This window comes from Bactrocera tryoni, chromosome 2 (genome assembly GCF_016617805.1).
Source record: "Bactrocera tryoni isolate S06 chromosome 2, CSIRO_BtryS06_freeze2, whole genome shotgun sequence".
In the NCBI taxonomy this organism is placed as follows: Eukaryota; Metazoa; Arthropoda; class Insecta; order Diptera; family Tephritidae; genus Bactrocera; species Bactrocera tryoni.
This window is the reverse complement of record NC_052500.1, coordinates 27,659,783-27,676,155: the sequence shown is the minus strand read 5'-3', so window position 1 is coordinate 27,676,155 and position 16,373 is coordinate 27,659,783. Positions and strand designations below refer to the sequence as shown.

The following is a 16,373-nucleotide window of genomic DNA, read 5'->3' as shown; positions in this document are numbered from 1 at the left end:
TCTAAAATCTATGGACCATCGGAGACGAAGCCGCGGCCAACACTTGATCGAGATAACCTTCAAGAAATAAATGACAAAGAATGTTCTTCAGAATGATAATAAACATTGCCCATTAAAATTGGAGGTTCTGTGTTTTTCCTTTTAAAAAGTAAGGAACCTCGAAATGGATCACTCTTTACAAACGTCTAAATCGACTCAGTTCTGCACACTGATTATGTGTTCATGTATTTTCATAAATCTCCAACATTTCCTTCTGGGTATTAATAACTTCGTGGAAATTTAATAAACCCTCTTCAGGGTATACAAATTATTAACAAGCACGAAATAAGCAAACAATGTCTTTTGTATTTCTTTAATTTTAATAAAACTTCATTTTCACCGCCACGTCATGTCATACCTTACTCACAATCCTTCACTTATTTATCTTCTTCGTTTTTTCTCTTTTTCGTTTTTTTTCTCTTCTAATGCTGTCGCTTTTTCCCGTGGCTGACGGAGTAGGAGTCTTGCATGGAGTTCGAAAGATTGGTGACGGCACAATGCGAAGCCTTAATACAAGCAATACACGACCGACGTGAATATCTACTCGAGGCTATACGCATGGATAAGGACACGAAAATCAGAATATTAAAGGTGAGTGAGATGAGAGGAAGTTACTTTACGCTTTATATATACATATATGTATTTATATATAAATTTATATTCATGCCTACAAAAGCACTGAAGTAATGTATTATTTTAATAAAAATAAACAAACATCAAAGGGTATTCTAATCTCAACGGGTCGTTTTTTTCTATAAAATCGCGTTTGCGGTAAATGTTCTACGGAGTCTAAGAGACTAAGAGTCTGAAAACAGTTTCCAACCAGCTATTTTCTAAGCGAAGTTTAAAAGATCTGAATAATCGGTTGTACGGGAGATATGTGTTAGCGTTGTCCTATCGGACGGATTCCAACAAATGTTCAATAGAATCTCAAAATGCACTTACGTATTAAATTTCATTCGGATATCTTAAAAACTGACGAACAAATCTTTATGATCCCTAAAAAATTTCGCCCTAAAAATCGCTGGCTCGAAACCGGTTTTAGACCCATAGTCTCCTAAGTTGTTCAGAATGATGCTTCTTCTTTGTTGGCGTAGACACCGCTTACGTGGTTATAGCGGAATTTACAAAAGCGCCAGACAATCTTCCTTTCTGCTGTTTGGCACCAATTTGAGATTCTAAGTGTAGCTAGGCCCATATGCATCTGGTCTTACCAACGGAGTGGAGGTCTTCCTTTTCCTATGCTTCCTCCGGCGGGTATTGCGTCGAATACTTTCAGTGCTCGAGTATTTTCATTCATTCGGATGACATGGCCTATGTATGGCCCAGTGTAGTCGTGGTCTCTTATTCCCTGAACTATGTCTAGTACAGTTCATCATTCCAAAAGAGCCATAAATCTTCCACAGACCCTTTTTCTCGAATATTCGTAACGCCGCCTCATAAGTTGTTGTCATCGACCACGCCTCTGCAGCATGAGTCTCTGATGCATGATGAGTGACTTGAAGAATTTGGTCATTGCTCGTCGAGAGAGCACTTTACTGCTCAATTGCCTACTCAGTCCGAAGTAACACCTGTTGGCAAGAGTTATTCTGCGTTGGATTTCGAAAATGATATGCTTGTTGATGCTAATGCTGGTTCCAAGATGGACGAAATTATCTACGACTTCGAAGTTTTAACTCTCAACAGTGACTTGGGAGCGAAGTCGCGAGTGCGACGACTGTTTATTTGATGGCTGGAGCTATTTCGTCTTGGCCTCGTTCACTACCAGACCTATTGGCTGCGCTTTCCGCTTTTTTATCCAGTCTAAAGAAAGCAGAACTGACGGCGCCCTATAAATCAATTCCCTTTAATGCTGAGTCTCACATCTTCCGAGCCTTCTGGTTACTTTAGCATAAATATTTAAGATTTATAAGATTTTTTTTATAGAAAACGATTTTTTCTCTAATTTATCACATTCACGCTTTATTTTGTCGCTTTCCATTTTTCCATATAGGATCAGCAATCAAATTGCACGGGCAAGTTGCAACAAACCACTGGACTTATACAATTCTGCATTGAGGCGTTGAAAGAGACCGACAGCGCAGCCTTTCTACAAGTAAGTAGAGTCGGAGACTAATTACGGACTACTAAATTATGCAAATCACCTTAGACGCTGCAGTTATGTGTAGATGTCATAATATTCGCTGTATATGTGCTTGTATATGTATATGTGTGCGCTCTTCACTTTTAACGAGTGCTGCGCCACGGAGCTGGTGTATATTCCCTTTGGTTTTCTCAACCTACTTCATGTCATTTCATTGTTTTCTTTTCTGCACGCACACATACATATACATTAGGGTGTTTTTTTTTAACTATTAATTTTTTTCAGTCCCGTCACGAAATTTCCTTGGAAATACCCTAAAAAAAATTCTCTGAAAATTTTAGCCCTTAATATTAACATTAAGAACTGGACCAAGGCCTGTAAAACTTTTCCATAGAAAATACACTACAATCGTGAGTTTTTATCTTTAAATTCCTACAAATCAGAGGTTTTTTATGGCATCGCTTTGACTTTAGACGCATATTTCTCAGAATTGTTCACTCTACAAAAGCGCCCAGTGCAACAAAGTAGTAACTCACACCAGCGAGGTAGTACGGGGCTCTAAACCCGATTTTTCAAAGAATTTCGCATTTTTTTGTATATATCTCGTAAATGGCAGGCGCTATAGAAAAAATGTACATGACAAATTTGTAGGAAATTTTATTTGCTATAAAAAAGGGCCGAGGTCAAAATCGCTATCATTAATACTTCTCGAGATATTCGGCTTTTTAAGTAAGGCTTTATAGAATTTTTATAGATGGTACGTATTAAAAAATCTATTAAAATTTTTTTAGCGTATTTCCAAGGAAATTTAGTGACGGGACTGAAAAAAATTAATAGTTCAAAAAAAAACACCATAATATACATATATATATACATGTATATAAGTGGATTTCTAATTAGACGTTTTTACTTTCCTCGGTCGGCGTGCATTCCCACAGGTCGGCTCCATGCTGATTAATCGCGTTGCCAATACGGACATGACCTGGCATCAGGAGGTGACAAATGCCGCTCCGCGTGTCTCGCCAATTGTGGATCTGACGTTGGACGACGCTGCCCTGGTGCGCGCCATTGATAATTTGAATTTTATGCAAATGAAAGGTATGTCCATAAGTTGCCAAATAAATATATTTATATATATAACTGTATAAAAATACATACTAGCTATCTAAAAATTCATATACCATAAGTATTCATATAACATAAGTATCTATGCGAAGCATAAACGAGTACGAGTCATTCATACATACATACGTACTGCTAATTTTTTGTATCTAAGCATTGCTATGTGAGATTCCCATATTATGGTAAATGACCGCTAATTAGAAGTATTAACCAAAATATAGTATTTGCATAACATTTTGTACTATTTGAAAGCATTAAAAATATAAGTGTAGTTTGGCAAATGATATTTAGTAATCCATGTCAGATTTGAAATGCACCAAAACCAATTAACGAAGTAATTGCTAACCAATTATATAACCAAATTGTTATATTTTCGCTAAACTAGTAATTTACCAGCGGCAGCACTTGAAAGCTAAACAATAAATGATTTTGTTTAAGGACTTTGCCGAACATAGTTAACTGTACAGTGTTGTGCGATAAAATAGAGTCGGTAATAAAAAAGGTATTTAAGGCTTGCTCACGATGAAATTAATAAACATTTCATGCATAAAAAAAAAAAAACTTTTTTCACAAAATATCATTCAGCGCCCATTATATTTCGATGGGTCTGAGCTCTGAACAGTTAGGAGGGTTTGCAAATCTGGGCACAAAAGCTATTCTTCTCATACCACTCAACTGCCCATTTGCTCTAAAGGCATGAAACCAAGGCAGTCCGAAAATATGTAGATACCTCATGCCGTCTTGTGAATGGCAAAAGCCGTGTTTGCAAACACTCCTGGATGTAGAAATCAGTGTTGATGAGTTTCAGTTGTAACAAAAGAGCTGCTTCTTTTACTGTAGCTACAAATTGCTTGCCAAACCAAAAATTTCTTTGGAAACTTTGTCTTTTTTTGTGTTTTAAACTCCTCTTGCATATTGTCTCTATGATCTGTAAAATAAAAATTCACACCTGGAAGCTGAGCAAAGTCCCCAAGCACATACGTCCCATCAATCATAATGCAGCAGTCACAATTTTTGAAGACATCAAGGTGAAGCCGTTTGGCTCGAGTTTCTTTTTTGTAATTCCTGTCTGGAACTATCTGAACTTTCACTAAGACTTAAGCCTTGCCTCCTTTTAACCTTTCTGACAAAAGTTTCAGAACACTGTAGTCTTTCCGCTACAAAAGAGTTATTACCTTCTTAACTAAGTCAGGGTTTTTGAAACCTTTTGTTCTACCACTTTCATGCTACCTATTGAAAGTCGGGTCTTTGCTGAACATTTTAACCCAGAACTCCTATCAAATTGATCATGGAGACGTCCACGACGAAGAGCTTTGAGTCTATCACAAATCATGTTCAGACGAATAATATCAGTTTCGACTTTTTTTCTCCTGGTTCGCCGAAGGAATGGATGCCGGCATGTTTCAATGTTTCAACCTCAGTCTTGCAAAGGCTGGACAATGAACGCGAAATTATCTGACATTTCCAACTTACCTGCTTCCATACAATTTTGACAATATACTCACGTTCGACTGTAATTTTAGCCTTGAAGCATGAATGTCTATTGTACAGTGTCCAGTAATAACTTATACGATTGCGGCAAGGTGAACTGTGCTCAGGTCAAGTAGTTCTATGGGATAACGCAGTCGCGCAAAGGCAAGTCGTCGACTAACGCTTGCTGAGCAAACGCGAAGTCCATAGGTTCAGAGGTCCAAAGGTAAAGCTCAAGACAACATGAAAGAGGTAAATTTGCTCTTGGTAGCACATCGATTTTGCAATTTCCAGGCGCCCAAATGAGTCTATTAATGAAGTAGATTGATGCTTTTCATGGTGAAGATATACACTACTTGACTAACTTTGAGCACACAATATGCGAGCTTAGTATTGCCGCTCTGCTCTCGGAGTTAACGCTCGCCTACTTGAAATAAGCTGGAATTTAGAGCAGTAAGTTTAATGTTGCCTTAATAAGAGCTACTTCTAGAAAACACAACAGTAGTTTAGTAGGCATACTTCCAGAGGCTTCTGCTCCAACATTCCCACCTTGCTGCGGAATATTTCCGTCCACATTTCCCTCGTTGGTATAGAAGCAGAGAAACCGAAACCAGAAGTAACCTTTGCGACGCATTGGTTCAAACTTTCAGAAATGCAACAAAAAAGGAGGAAGCGAACTTCAACGTGACTCTGTTTGGACTGATACACAGCTTCTCCGAGCCTTTATGCTCAGGTGCTAAGAAGAAAAGATCTAAAAGAAAAACAGCAAATAAGAATGATTAAGTTTGGGTACAACCCAAAAGTGTCGTCAGTTAATAGTTATTTTGACCCGAACTGATATTTTTCTATTATACTAATCTGTATGATTGCCTACAAAACACGTTCCACTTATTATAAACCTCGACTGGAATGGTCTTGCAATTTCTTTAGCTAGATTGTGGGAACTTTTCCAATTCATATTCATAAACTCGTGTGTCGTCACCAGTAATTTGGGTATAAAACACCCAAAACATTAACCAAAATGTTGTGGTTCAAAGTCTCTGCTATCTCTCTGGTGCGAACACGTTGATTTTCAGAAAAGCTTTCTTAACTTTCTCAAAGACATGATTAACAGACGTGGATAAACAACTCGTTTTTGAATGACTTTACTGCAAACTTTGTGTTTGTACCATACAAAAATATATGTCGGAGACCCTTTAAAAGAATGACCAGGATGACGAGCAAAGTTAATTTATCCATGTATGTCTGGTCCCTCTGGTTTTGAGACGTCGATCTGAAATTTTGCAACAGTCTTTTTCTCCCCAAGAAGCTCCTCTTTTGTCGGAACTGCCGATACCGGACCTTTATAGCATATAGATGTCATACAAACTGAACGATCGGAATCATGTGCTTATAGAGACAACTTTTTTACTTCACGAGATATCTTCACAAAATTTGAGACAGACTTTTTTCTAAAGCAGCGTTATGTTCTCATCCGAGGCTTGTTGTTCCTTTTCATTGGGGGTGTGGCGGGTTCCAAACCCAGCGCACAACCCTATGTGGGGGATCTTTCGCCTTCTCACATTAGCTCGCTTTCGAACGGATGTTCTTAGGCTACCCAGAGGATACTTGGTCAAAGACCGGAGTTGTGAGCTGCTTGAGCCATGTGTAAAAGAATCGTTTCTGGCCACTCCCAAGTGCATGGCGATCTGAGAACTTTCCTCACTTGCATGAACTTCTACACATGACTCCAAGAAGAAGCGTTATGTTTTCCGAAGAAATTATTCAGATCGGTGCATTATAGCATTTAGCTGTCATACAAAATGACTGATTGACAACAAGTTCTTGTATGGAATTTTTTCTATTCGGTTTTTAAATATTGAAAATTTAAGAGATTCACTTAAATGAGGGTACGTTGATTTCTAGGTCGTTAGAAAATTAAACATAACAGTACCTTTTATAGTTATTTGCTGTCGATCATTGCTAGGCTTAGTAAAGCGCCGCGAACAAATGTATTATTGTAGTCAAAAACAAACTAACGAAATGAACAATATTCCTCCAATGTGCAATGTCAGTACTTTCAAGTGATTTGCTGCACATTTCGTTGCCGGTAACAGTGTGGCATCCTCATATGAGAGAAGTACGCGCCAAACACACACATAACTACAAGTATTGGTGGCTGGTAGGTCCGAAATAGCCCAGGCAAGCGTGAACCGTGACACAGTGCCACATGTTGTAGGGTTGTAGGGAGCCGTGGCAACATAGAGACGACAGAATTGTGATATCGTCGACGTCGGTGGCAGCTGCGGCACAACAAATCACCAAAGCCACTTAACACTTAACACTTTTCAACAAAATTTTGATTGTTTTGAAAGTGTTTCCAATTGACGCGTCGCTACATACGCACACAAACACACATGCTGCTGGTAACGCGATACTTTTTTGAAGAGCGCTTCATGTGAATTACAACAAAATTTTGTTGACTTTGTTGAGGGCGAAAGTAGTTTAGAGCGCTGCTATTAAAATAGACGTAATTGCCGCGTAATTTATTATATAATAGGTGCATTTGTGCTTGAGGTATATTTAAATGCATTTACCACTTGTATATATGTATATGTATTATGTATGTGCTTTATATAATGTATGTATGTATAGGTATGCATATGTAAGTGTATATGTATACCAAAACTGTATAATCTACATAATTGTGTATGTTCTGCTCTCTTTTTCTCTTGCACTCCATAACAAAAACAAAAAAAAACAAAAAAAAAAAAATCGACCATACATGCAACAACCAAACAACAACCCATCATTTGTGACTCAACAATTTCAAAAACGAAAACAATCTGCTTAAACCAAATTGAAATTCGGAAAATTGAACATTTTGTATACCCATATCACTTACCACTGACAATTAATATGATCACCTCAACGTCTCGTGCATTTTTACAACAAACACATGTGTATGTACATATATATGGCATTGCTGCATCACCACCCCTCATACACTCAACCATGAATCCATGAATGTGGTGGCACCGCAAATATGAAACAACCAAACACGCCCCGAAATAGCTGTCAAAGATGGAGAAGAGCGATTACCAGCAGGTGAGATGTTGTTACCGGTAGTAAACGCAGCAACAATAACAAAAACAAATCATTATTCGACACTGCAAACAAATACAACGGCAACTGCCACAGCTACTAGCACAAACGTTAATACCGCAAAAACTACAACAATAACAACTAAATTTATGCGTACCGCAACACTACCCAAATCCATTTCGTCCAGATTTCAAACAGTACCCACCAACTTCACGCACCTAACCAATAATTATAATACCAACGACAACACCTCCACCACCAATCAAACCAACACCAATTCAAATACCAAAATCATAACATCATCATCAACAACAACAACAACATCATCACCGTCATTGTCACCAACGTTATCACTACCAACACTATCATTATTATCGACAACACTATATCCAACGTTAACAACCAAAAGTACACACACCATTTTTACGCTCATCCAAACATACATACATATATACTACCTAGAAACGTGTTTGTTTTGTTTTTGTGTTAGAGCGATATTATCTTTGTGTTTTTTTTGTTTTTTAATTTGTGCTCTATAGTTTTGTTTTTAACGAAAGTCAACCAAAAACTGTTTCTGCGTAAGATCATAATCTGTGTTTAGACCAAATATCTTTTCTGTACTTTGAGCTTACCTCTTTGGTGTTGGTATTAAGTTATTCCACGCTCATAATTATGGTATAACCTGAATAGAGTATATAAGTTTGCCATGAAGTTTGTAGCACCCAACAGGAAACGTCCGAAACTCTAAGCTGTCCAGAAAGTATCGGGAATTTAAACATAAAACGAAAATTTTTCAATCATCATCCAAATTTATTTTATCGCCTACAAAGTAACATCCATTTGAAGCGATGCACATGTGCCAATGCTTTTTCCAATCGTCAAAACATTTTTTATTTTTTATACTCACTTTCCGGGATGGCCTTCAGCTCTCGCGTCGAATTTGTAATACACACGCTTTCCACCCAAAACATTCACCAAAGTGTGTAGTAACGATTCCAAAGAGTTGTTAAAAGTCCCAGCTATTTCTCTCGTGCGAACACGATGATTTTCAACGAAGGTCTTTTTAACTTTCTCGATGTTATGATTAACAAACGTGATTGAACGACTCATAGATAACTTCACGACCTTCACTGAAAGCTTTGTGCTTGTAACACCCAAAAATATATGTACGTCGGAGACCCTATAAATAAACGACCACGACGACGAGCAGAATTAATTTAGCTATGTCCGTTCGTCTCTCCGTATGTCTAGGCCCTCAAATTTTGAGACATCGAAATTTTGCACACGTGTTTTCCTCCCCAAGAAGCACCTTTTTTTTGTCAGAACCGCCGATATTGGACCACTAAAGCTTATAGCTGTCATACAAACTGACTAACAGACTAAAAAACTACTTCACCAAGTTTAACCGAATTTGGTATGTAATAACATACAAGGTCTGTCGCAAAAGAAACAGGACGTTTAAAAAAACAACAAAAAATTAATATTTTTTAAAAGTTATATTTTTTTATTCAAAGTAGTTTCCTTGCGCTTCGATACAGCGTTTAGCCCGGTCAATTAGCATTTCAAATGAGGGTTTAAGGTCATTTTTCGAAATGCTCTTGAGAATATCGGTCGTCGCCTTTTGGATAGCTGAAATGTCCTGAAACCAGTGTCCTTTCATGGGCAAATGAAGTTTTCCAAATAGGTAAAAATCAGGTGAGACATGGAGTTTTTTGTCAAAAAATCAGTGACAAGCGTCGACCGATGACACGGCGCATTATCGTGCAACAGGCGCCAGGACACTGCTTCACGGTATTGTGATCGAGCACGACGAATGCGTGACAAAAGACGCTTTACAACACCAAGGTAAAACACAGCAATAATCGTTTGGCCAGGTGGGACGAACTTTCGGTGTACAATACCCTTGGAATCGTAAAAACAAATCAGCATTGTCTTTATTTTTGACTTCTGAAGACGACTGACTTCTGATCGTCACAGAGGTCCTCACGACCTTCTTGGAATCGCCTAAACCACTCATGCACATTACTACGGGATAGGCACTGATCACCATAAACTTTTTTCGTGATTTGAAATGTTTCGGTAACTTTTTCCCAAGTTTAAAACAAAATTTAATATTTGCTCTTTGCATTTTACGACCGATGACCAAAAGCTGATGCCACTTTTTGATCGATAACATCGATTGTAGTTATCCAATTGTCTTAAAATTTTTACGAAATGTCAACAAGAGATCAAACCTTTTACTTCATATACCCACCAATAGGTGGCGCCACCAGAAACAGTTTTATTTAAAAAGTTCTGTTTCTTTTGTGACAGACCTTGTATTATCAAGGCGTTCTTATATTACACCCTGAAAATAAACGAAATCAGACTATAGTCTACTGCTACCCCTGTTTCCCTATTTAACAATTTTAAATTCCAACTAATTCTTTCATGTTGCAACATATGAATCCAGAGTCAATGTCAAGTATATTGCCTTTTAGGTAAACCATCACCGCGTCTAAAAATTATGGAGATCAGACCATAACTTTTCAAACCCGCAGATACTGCATAGGTAGAACCCGGTGCCAAGCAATAAAACAAATATTGGCCAATCTGCGTGATTTAGTAGTGAAATTCGAAGAGAATATTGTTATGATAGCAGCTTGTTCTTGTGCCAAAAAATGGGTAAAATCGGGCAATATTTTCCCTAGCTCCCAGGAATCTACTTTAAATAATTTGAAATGCCTTTAGACTTACCGCATATATCGGTCAATCGGGAAGGTATCTAAATGATATTCAGAGAGTATATCTATTGTATATTTATACTTAAAATGGATAGGTTAAGTTAAGTTAATTTGGTGGGCCAATGAGCCACGCATACACCAGCTTTGGGCCTTTACGATACCAGATGGAGTCCATGAGGAATAATCATCCTTTAGCCTGACAGCTGATGTGGCCTCACATACTTCTTCCAGTGTATCATACCGTGTGGTCCCCAGATGCTTACATCGTAGGTTTGCCAATGCGGGACAAGTGCACATGAGATGCTCCATTGTTTCTCTGTTGCCTTGCTCTAGTCACTTCCAGCATAAAATGGATAAAATCGTGGTGAAACTTTCTCTAACCCTCATATACCTAAAATAACGATTTGCAAACACCCTGTTGTTTTTTTATGTTATATAATAGGTAAAATATACCTCATATTAAGGGGTTACATAGGTTTCCTCGGGTCAAAAAACATCCTTTTTTCAACAATTTTTTTCTTATATAAGAATTGAAATATTTTATTACCATTTTTTATTATTAAAAACATGCACTATGAACAAAGAAATTCTGAAATTTTTGGAAAAAAAATTCAATTTGGCCATTGCGACGTAATTTTCGCTGACCCCTCGGAAAAAAGATGCGCACGCATTGGCAGGATAACTCCTTACAGGATCAGCTAAAGTGCAAATATACGAACGAAGGAAAAAAAACTGAAACTCTGATTTTTGGCAGACATTTCAACAAAAAAATGAACATTTCAGAAAAGTTTCGCGAGATTTTTTTACAAATATTTCTAATCGAAAAAAAAAATCCTTCGTCCAAGTATGTAAGAATTGCATCTTGAGATACAAGACCTGCATAAAATTTCATGAAGACCGGTTGAGTAGTTCTCTAGAAATCTTGCTAACCGACTTCAACACAGTTTCAAGAAAAACGCGTATAAAGACAGCGCACTGAGCCTAGCCAGCCTCGAGCGCACAAGTTCTCAATGCTGTATCTCCGCAACTGTTACTCGGCTCAACTTGACAAAGACAACATTCTAAAGGTGTTGTAGAATTTAATAAGACAATAAAAACAAATTCGATTTTTTGAAACCCGTAAACCTGTGTAACCCATTAGCGAGAGAGAGCAACTATTTCTGGTAATGATAAGTCATATTGTCAAAACTGTCAAAAATCGGTCAATATGTCAATATGTATGAGAGCTGCCTTATATCTTATAAAAGAATTTCAAGTTTGTGCTTTGCTCTTTATCTGACATACTATACACATATGGTAATCAGTCAATATGAAAGCTAACCTATCCAAATAAAGTCAAGATGTAATATTGCGTAAACTCTAGTTTGATGTAGAAAATGTATAAAATCGGTCCACAAATTACCCGAGCTCCCATATACCAGAGCGAATGATTTTCGTTATTATAGCAAACTGAAATAACCGAATATGTCGGTCAGTGTCTCAGTTATCTTCACAAACATTACGTAAAACATATTTTCGGGTATAACTGTGTAAGCCAAAACTTAATGCAATCATCGTAAACCTTCCCCAGTCCGAATATAACCGATGGTGTGATTTCCGACTCCGCCACTTTGGTTGAATTTATGGCACATTTGTATCATTTGAGTTGATTAAGTTGATTTACGAGAATGTAAAACGTTTGGTTACATACGAACTTAGCGCTTCCTTACCCTTTGTAATTATATATTGAACTAATTTCCCTATATCCAGCACAAACTTTAAACCACTAACATTGCCAAAATTTAGTTTTAAGTTTTGCATTAAAACCTTTATTTGTTTATGTTATTTTCCTCGCTCACTTTTAGTTGTTGTTGTGCCTGTACCGTATCATTTAGTTTACTTTACATAAATTTGCATTTGTTCTTGTTAATTTAGTTGTCATTTATTAATTTAGTGTATTCTCATTTGCGCAAACGTAATTAATTTCACTTCATTGGCAATTCAACAATAATACCATAATCTAATGGATAATTTTTTTCTGGGTTTTCCTGCTCTCCGCTGACGCACAACAGCGCCCTTAGCGCCAACCATTGTGCCGGAGGATTGTTCGGCAGAAAATAATTCGGTTACAGTGGCGTGGCAAGCACCAGCCCACTCTATCGTTGATGGCTATGTATTGGAGTTGGACGATGGCAGCGGTGGCGAGTTTCGGGTAAGTAAAAATTCAACAATTTAGTAGATATTTTATGTTGTTGTTGTGCCGAGTGCCTTGTGCTTGACAAGATAAAAGATCCGGATCCGTTCCGGTTGAGTAGAGCCGACTGTCGTGGAAACGGAGTAGGTATCTTCCTAGTAGTAGGTATTTTCCTAGTAGTAGGTATCTTCCTAGTGTGAGTAAGTATCTTATTTTATGGTTCGGTACGAAAAAGTCCCTGTACCTTAAACCTATAATTGAATCGGAGTTCAGCTGGGCTCAACAGAATTCGCGGATTAGATCTCAGGCAGTTTAGAAAGTTTTCAATTAGGAAAGAAGCTATTTTTCAAAATTTTCTCTTAAATATTTTATCGAATTTAGAGAGACAATATATGTGACCTGGTCTACGAAAAGGGAGCTATCGTGCGAAAACTAGTTTTCTGGGAAACAGCTGCTAAAAATAATCGTCAGTTTCTCCTTGTCTCATAAACTGTTCTCCTTTTTTTTGACAGCTAAGCCCCCTTTCCGTAGACCAGGTCACATATAGTTTTCCACCCCAAATTATATCGCATACCTACATATATTTACTGTATTACTAAAAATATTAATTCCATTTCCGTCTGGTATATTAGTAAATTTATCTATGCCTTTTGCTCTTAGGAGGTGTACTGCGGCAAAGAAACGATTTGCACCGTGGACGGGCTCCACTTCAATTCCATGTACAATGCGCGCGTCAAGGCATTCAACAATGCGGGCGAGGGTGAATATTCCGAACTCATTGGATTGCAAACGGCGGAAGGTGAGTGAGCACAACAAAGCAAACAATGCGCTGGAAAAAAGTATATAGAATTATTTTAGACAATACTTGAGCAGCAGTAAGCGGATACATATTTACGCGATATGCTTTCTTTTTATTCACCAACCGATTTCGGAATTTCAATTAACAAAAGCGAAATAGTGGTTGTGAAAAGAGGTTTCTTTATGGAACATATAAGATGCAGATAGACATATGAGTGGCGGTGGCATATTGAGACTAAATTCAAAATGATTATTAAATTTTTGCTGCTCGCGTGTATAAAAACAAGACACGGCTGAATAATTGTCTCTCCAAGATCATCACAGTTCATGATAATAATATGATGTATTAAATTTAGGTCGAGTTTGTCCTCTCATCAAGGATGTTGTATTCCACAATCACTGAGATTACAGAAAGAGCCTTACAAAGGTTACACCTACTGGTCGTAAAACCTAGTAAAATGAGGCGAATGCTTTTCACGAGTAAAACCTATATACCTCGATTGAATCTTCCCGCACTTGATGGTATAACAATTTCTTTGTCCGCCGCAGACAAAAGTACCCGGGAATTGCAAATAAAACGCAAAATATTTAATTATTCATCAATATTTATTTTGTCGCCTTCAAAGTAATCCCCACCATATGTAATACACTTATGCCAACGATTTTTCCAGACCTTTAAACACTTTTCATAAGCATTTTTTGGGATGGTCTTCAGCTTCTTCAGCGAATTTGTTTTATCTCTGCGGTTGGCTGAAAACAAGTTCCACGAGCAACAATTTCAGTTTGGGGAACAAAAAATAAATCACACGGAGGCAAATCTGGTGAAAACAGGGGTTGGTCGATGGTATTCAATGCATTTTTGTCTTTCAATTCGGTCACAATAGTGGCTCGATGCAATGGTGCATTATCATCATGTAAAATCCATCAATTGTTTCTTGTACAATTCCGTCTGTTTTCGACAGATGTTCACACGCCAACGGCAACTAACAGAAGGTTTTTAGAACGGAGCATAATCTTGTAGAACACCCAGAGGTGATCTAGTAAGTGATGTCCAGAGCATACTAAAATTATGGAGGGAACACTTCTCCAGCCTACTGATGGCAGTGAAAGCATATCACGAGGAGATGGTGAACCGGATCCAACAATCGATGACGATAGAGCAGACGTTCCACTGTCCTATCATAAAAAATTCGAAAGCAATTACCCGTCTGAAGAACAACAAAGCGGCGCGGGCCGATGGATTGCCAGCTGAGCTATGCAAATTCAGCGGCGACAAACTGATAAGGAGTATACATCAGCTTCTTTGTAGAATATGGTCGGACGAAAGCATACCCGACGCTTGGAATTTAAGTGTGCTCTGCCCAATCCACAAAATGGGAGACCCCACAATCTACGCCAAATACCGTGGGATAAGTCTCCTCAACATCGCGTACAAGGTTCTATGGAGCGTATTGTGTGAAAGATTAAAGCACACCGTCAACAAACAGATGGGAGCTTATCAGTATGGCTTCAGACCTGGCAAATCAACAACTGAGCAGATATTCACCATGCATCAAATCTTGGAAAGGACCCGTTAAAAGAGAATCGTCACACATCACCTCTTCGCCGAGGACAGAAGTTGGCCACTCGCGACTTGACTCCTACGTCACTGTTGTCAGTCATAACTTTGAAGTCGTAGATAGTTTCGTCTATCTTGGCACCATCATTAACACCAACAACAACGTCAACGCAGTATTCCAACGCTGAATAACTATTGCCAATAGCTGCTACTTCGAACTGGGTAGGCAACTGAGTCCTCTCTCGACGAAGGAAAACCAAACTCTATAAGTCACTAACCAACCCCGTCGTGCTATATGGTGCAAAGGCTTGGACCATGACAACAACTGATGAGTCGACGCTACAAGTTTTCGAGAGAAAGGTTCTGTGAAAGATTTAGTGTTCTTTCCCCTTTGCAACGGCGAATAACGCAATCGTTGAAACGATAAGCTGTATGAGACATACAACGACATTGATGTAGTTCAGCGAATTGAAAGACAGCGACTACGCTGGCTAGGTCATGTCGCCCGAATTGCCGAAAACACTCCAGCTCTGAGAGTATTCGACACAGCACCCACCGGGGAAGCAGAGGAAGACCTCCACTCCGTTGGTAAGACCAGGTGCAGAAGGACCAAGCTTTGCTTGGAATCTCCAAAAAAAGAAGAAACGACTGGCGCGCTGTTGTTAACTCGACTATCGCCTCGTAAGCGGTTTCTACGCCGGTAAAGAAGAAGAAGAAGAACTGAAATTGCCACTCCGTGGACCCTGTTTTCAGTCAAATAATTAAATATTTGTTTTTATTTACAAGTAACCGGTACCTTTATATAAGTCTATATGTACTTCATACATACTCGTATATCTATCCGTTGTCTATAATCAATTTTTAATTTCTTGCTACAACATTAAAAGCAACTTGCAATAAGTGCACAATAAAATGACAATTGCCACAATTGGTGGCAACTAATAAATCCTCAATAACGCAACAAGTGAATGAGCGCCAGTGAATGATAATAAAAATTGAAAGCGTCGAAGCAGCGGAGTGAGCTGTCGACTACTGGTTTTTGCTGTTAGTGGCAGTGCTACAGTTGTAGCATACTTTGTGGCGCTTTCGAGAGTGCAGCCACTCATGAAAAGGATTATTCCAATAACAACACTCAATATTGCGCTCAACTATAACGTTTGCTTTTATTAGCACTACTGCAATATTATTTTTTATTTTTTCATTTATCAGTTTGTTGCATCTTCTTGTAGCACCACTCGAGGCACTCCACTGTGCTGTTGCTCTTCTGCTTATATACTATACATACATATGTTTGGATATCTCACAACATTATTATTTTGTATC

General features: G+C 38.2%; 1 protein-coding gene across 2 annotated transcripts in view; it reads left to right on the top strand.

Moving 5' to 3' along the window:
* Positions 1–16,373, top strand: part of LOC120768294 (E3 ubiquitin-protein ligase TRIM9) — a 261,527-nt gene that overhangs the window by 238,900 nt on the left and 6,254 nt on the right. The window contains exons 3-8 of one of the 2 annotated variants that reach the window (XM_040094922.1): positions 499–630; positions 2,033–2,134; positions 3,061–3,220; positions 7,769–7,801; positions 12,573–12,712; positions 13,355–13,493. In XM_040094922.1, the coding sequence (XP_039950856.1) occupies positions 499–630; positions 2,033–2,134; positions 3,061–3,220; positions 7,769–7,801; positions 12,573–12,712; positions 13,355–13,493 (706 nt within the window). The remainder of the gene's footprint in view (positions 1–498; positions 631–2,032; positions 2,135–3,060; positions 3,221–7,768; positions 7,802–12,572; positions 12,713–13,354; positions 13,494–16,373) is intronic. The other variant, XM_040094923.1, reaches the window with a different exon arrangement.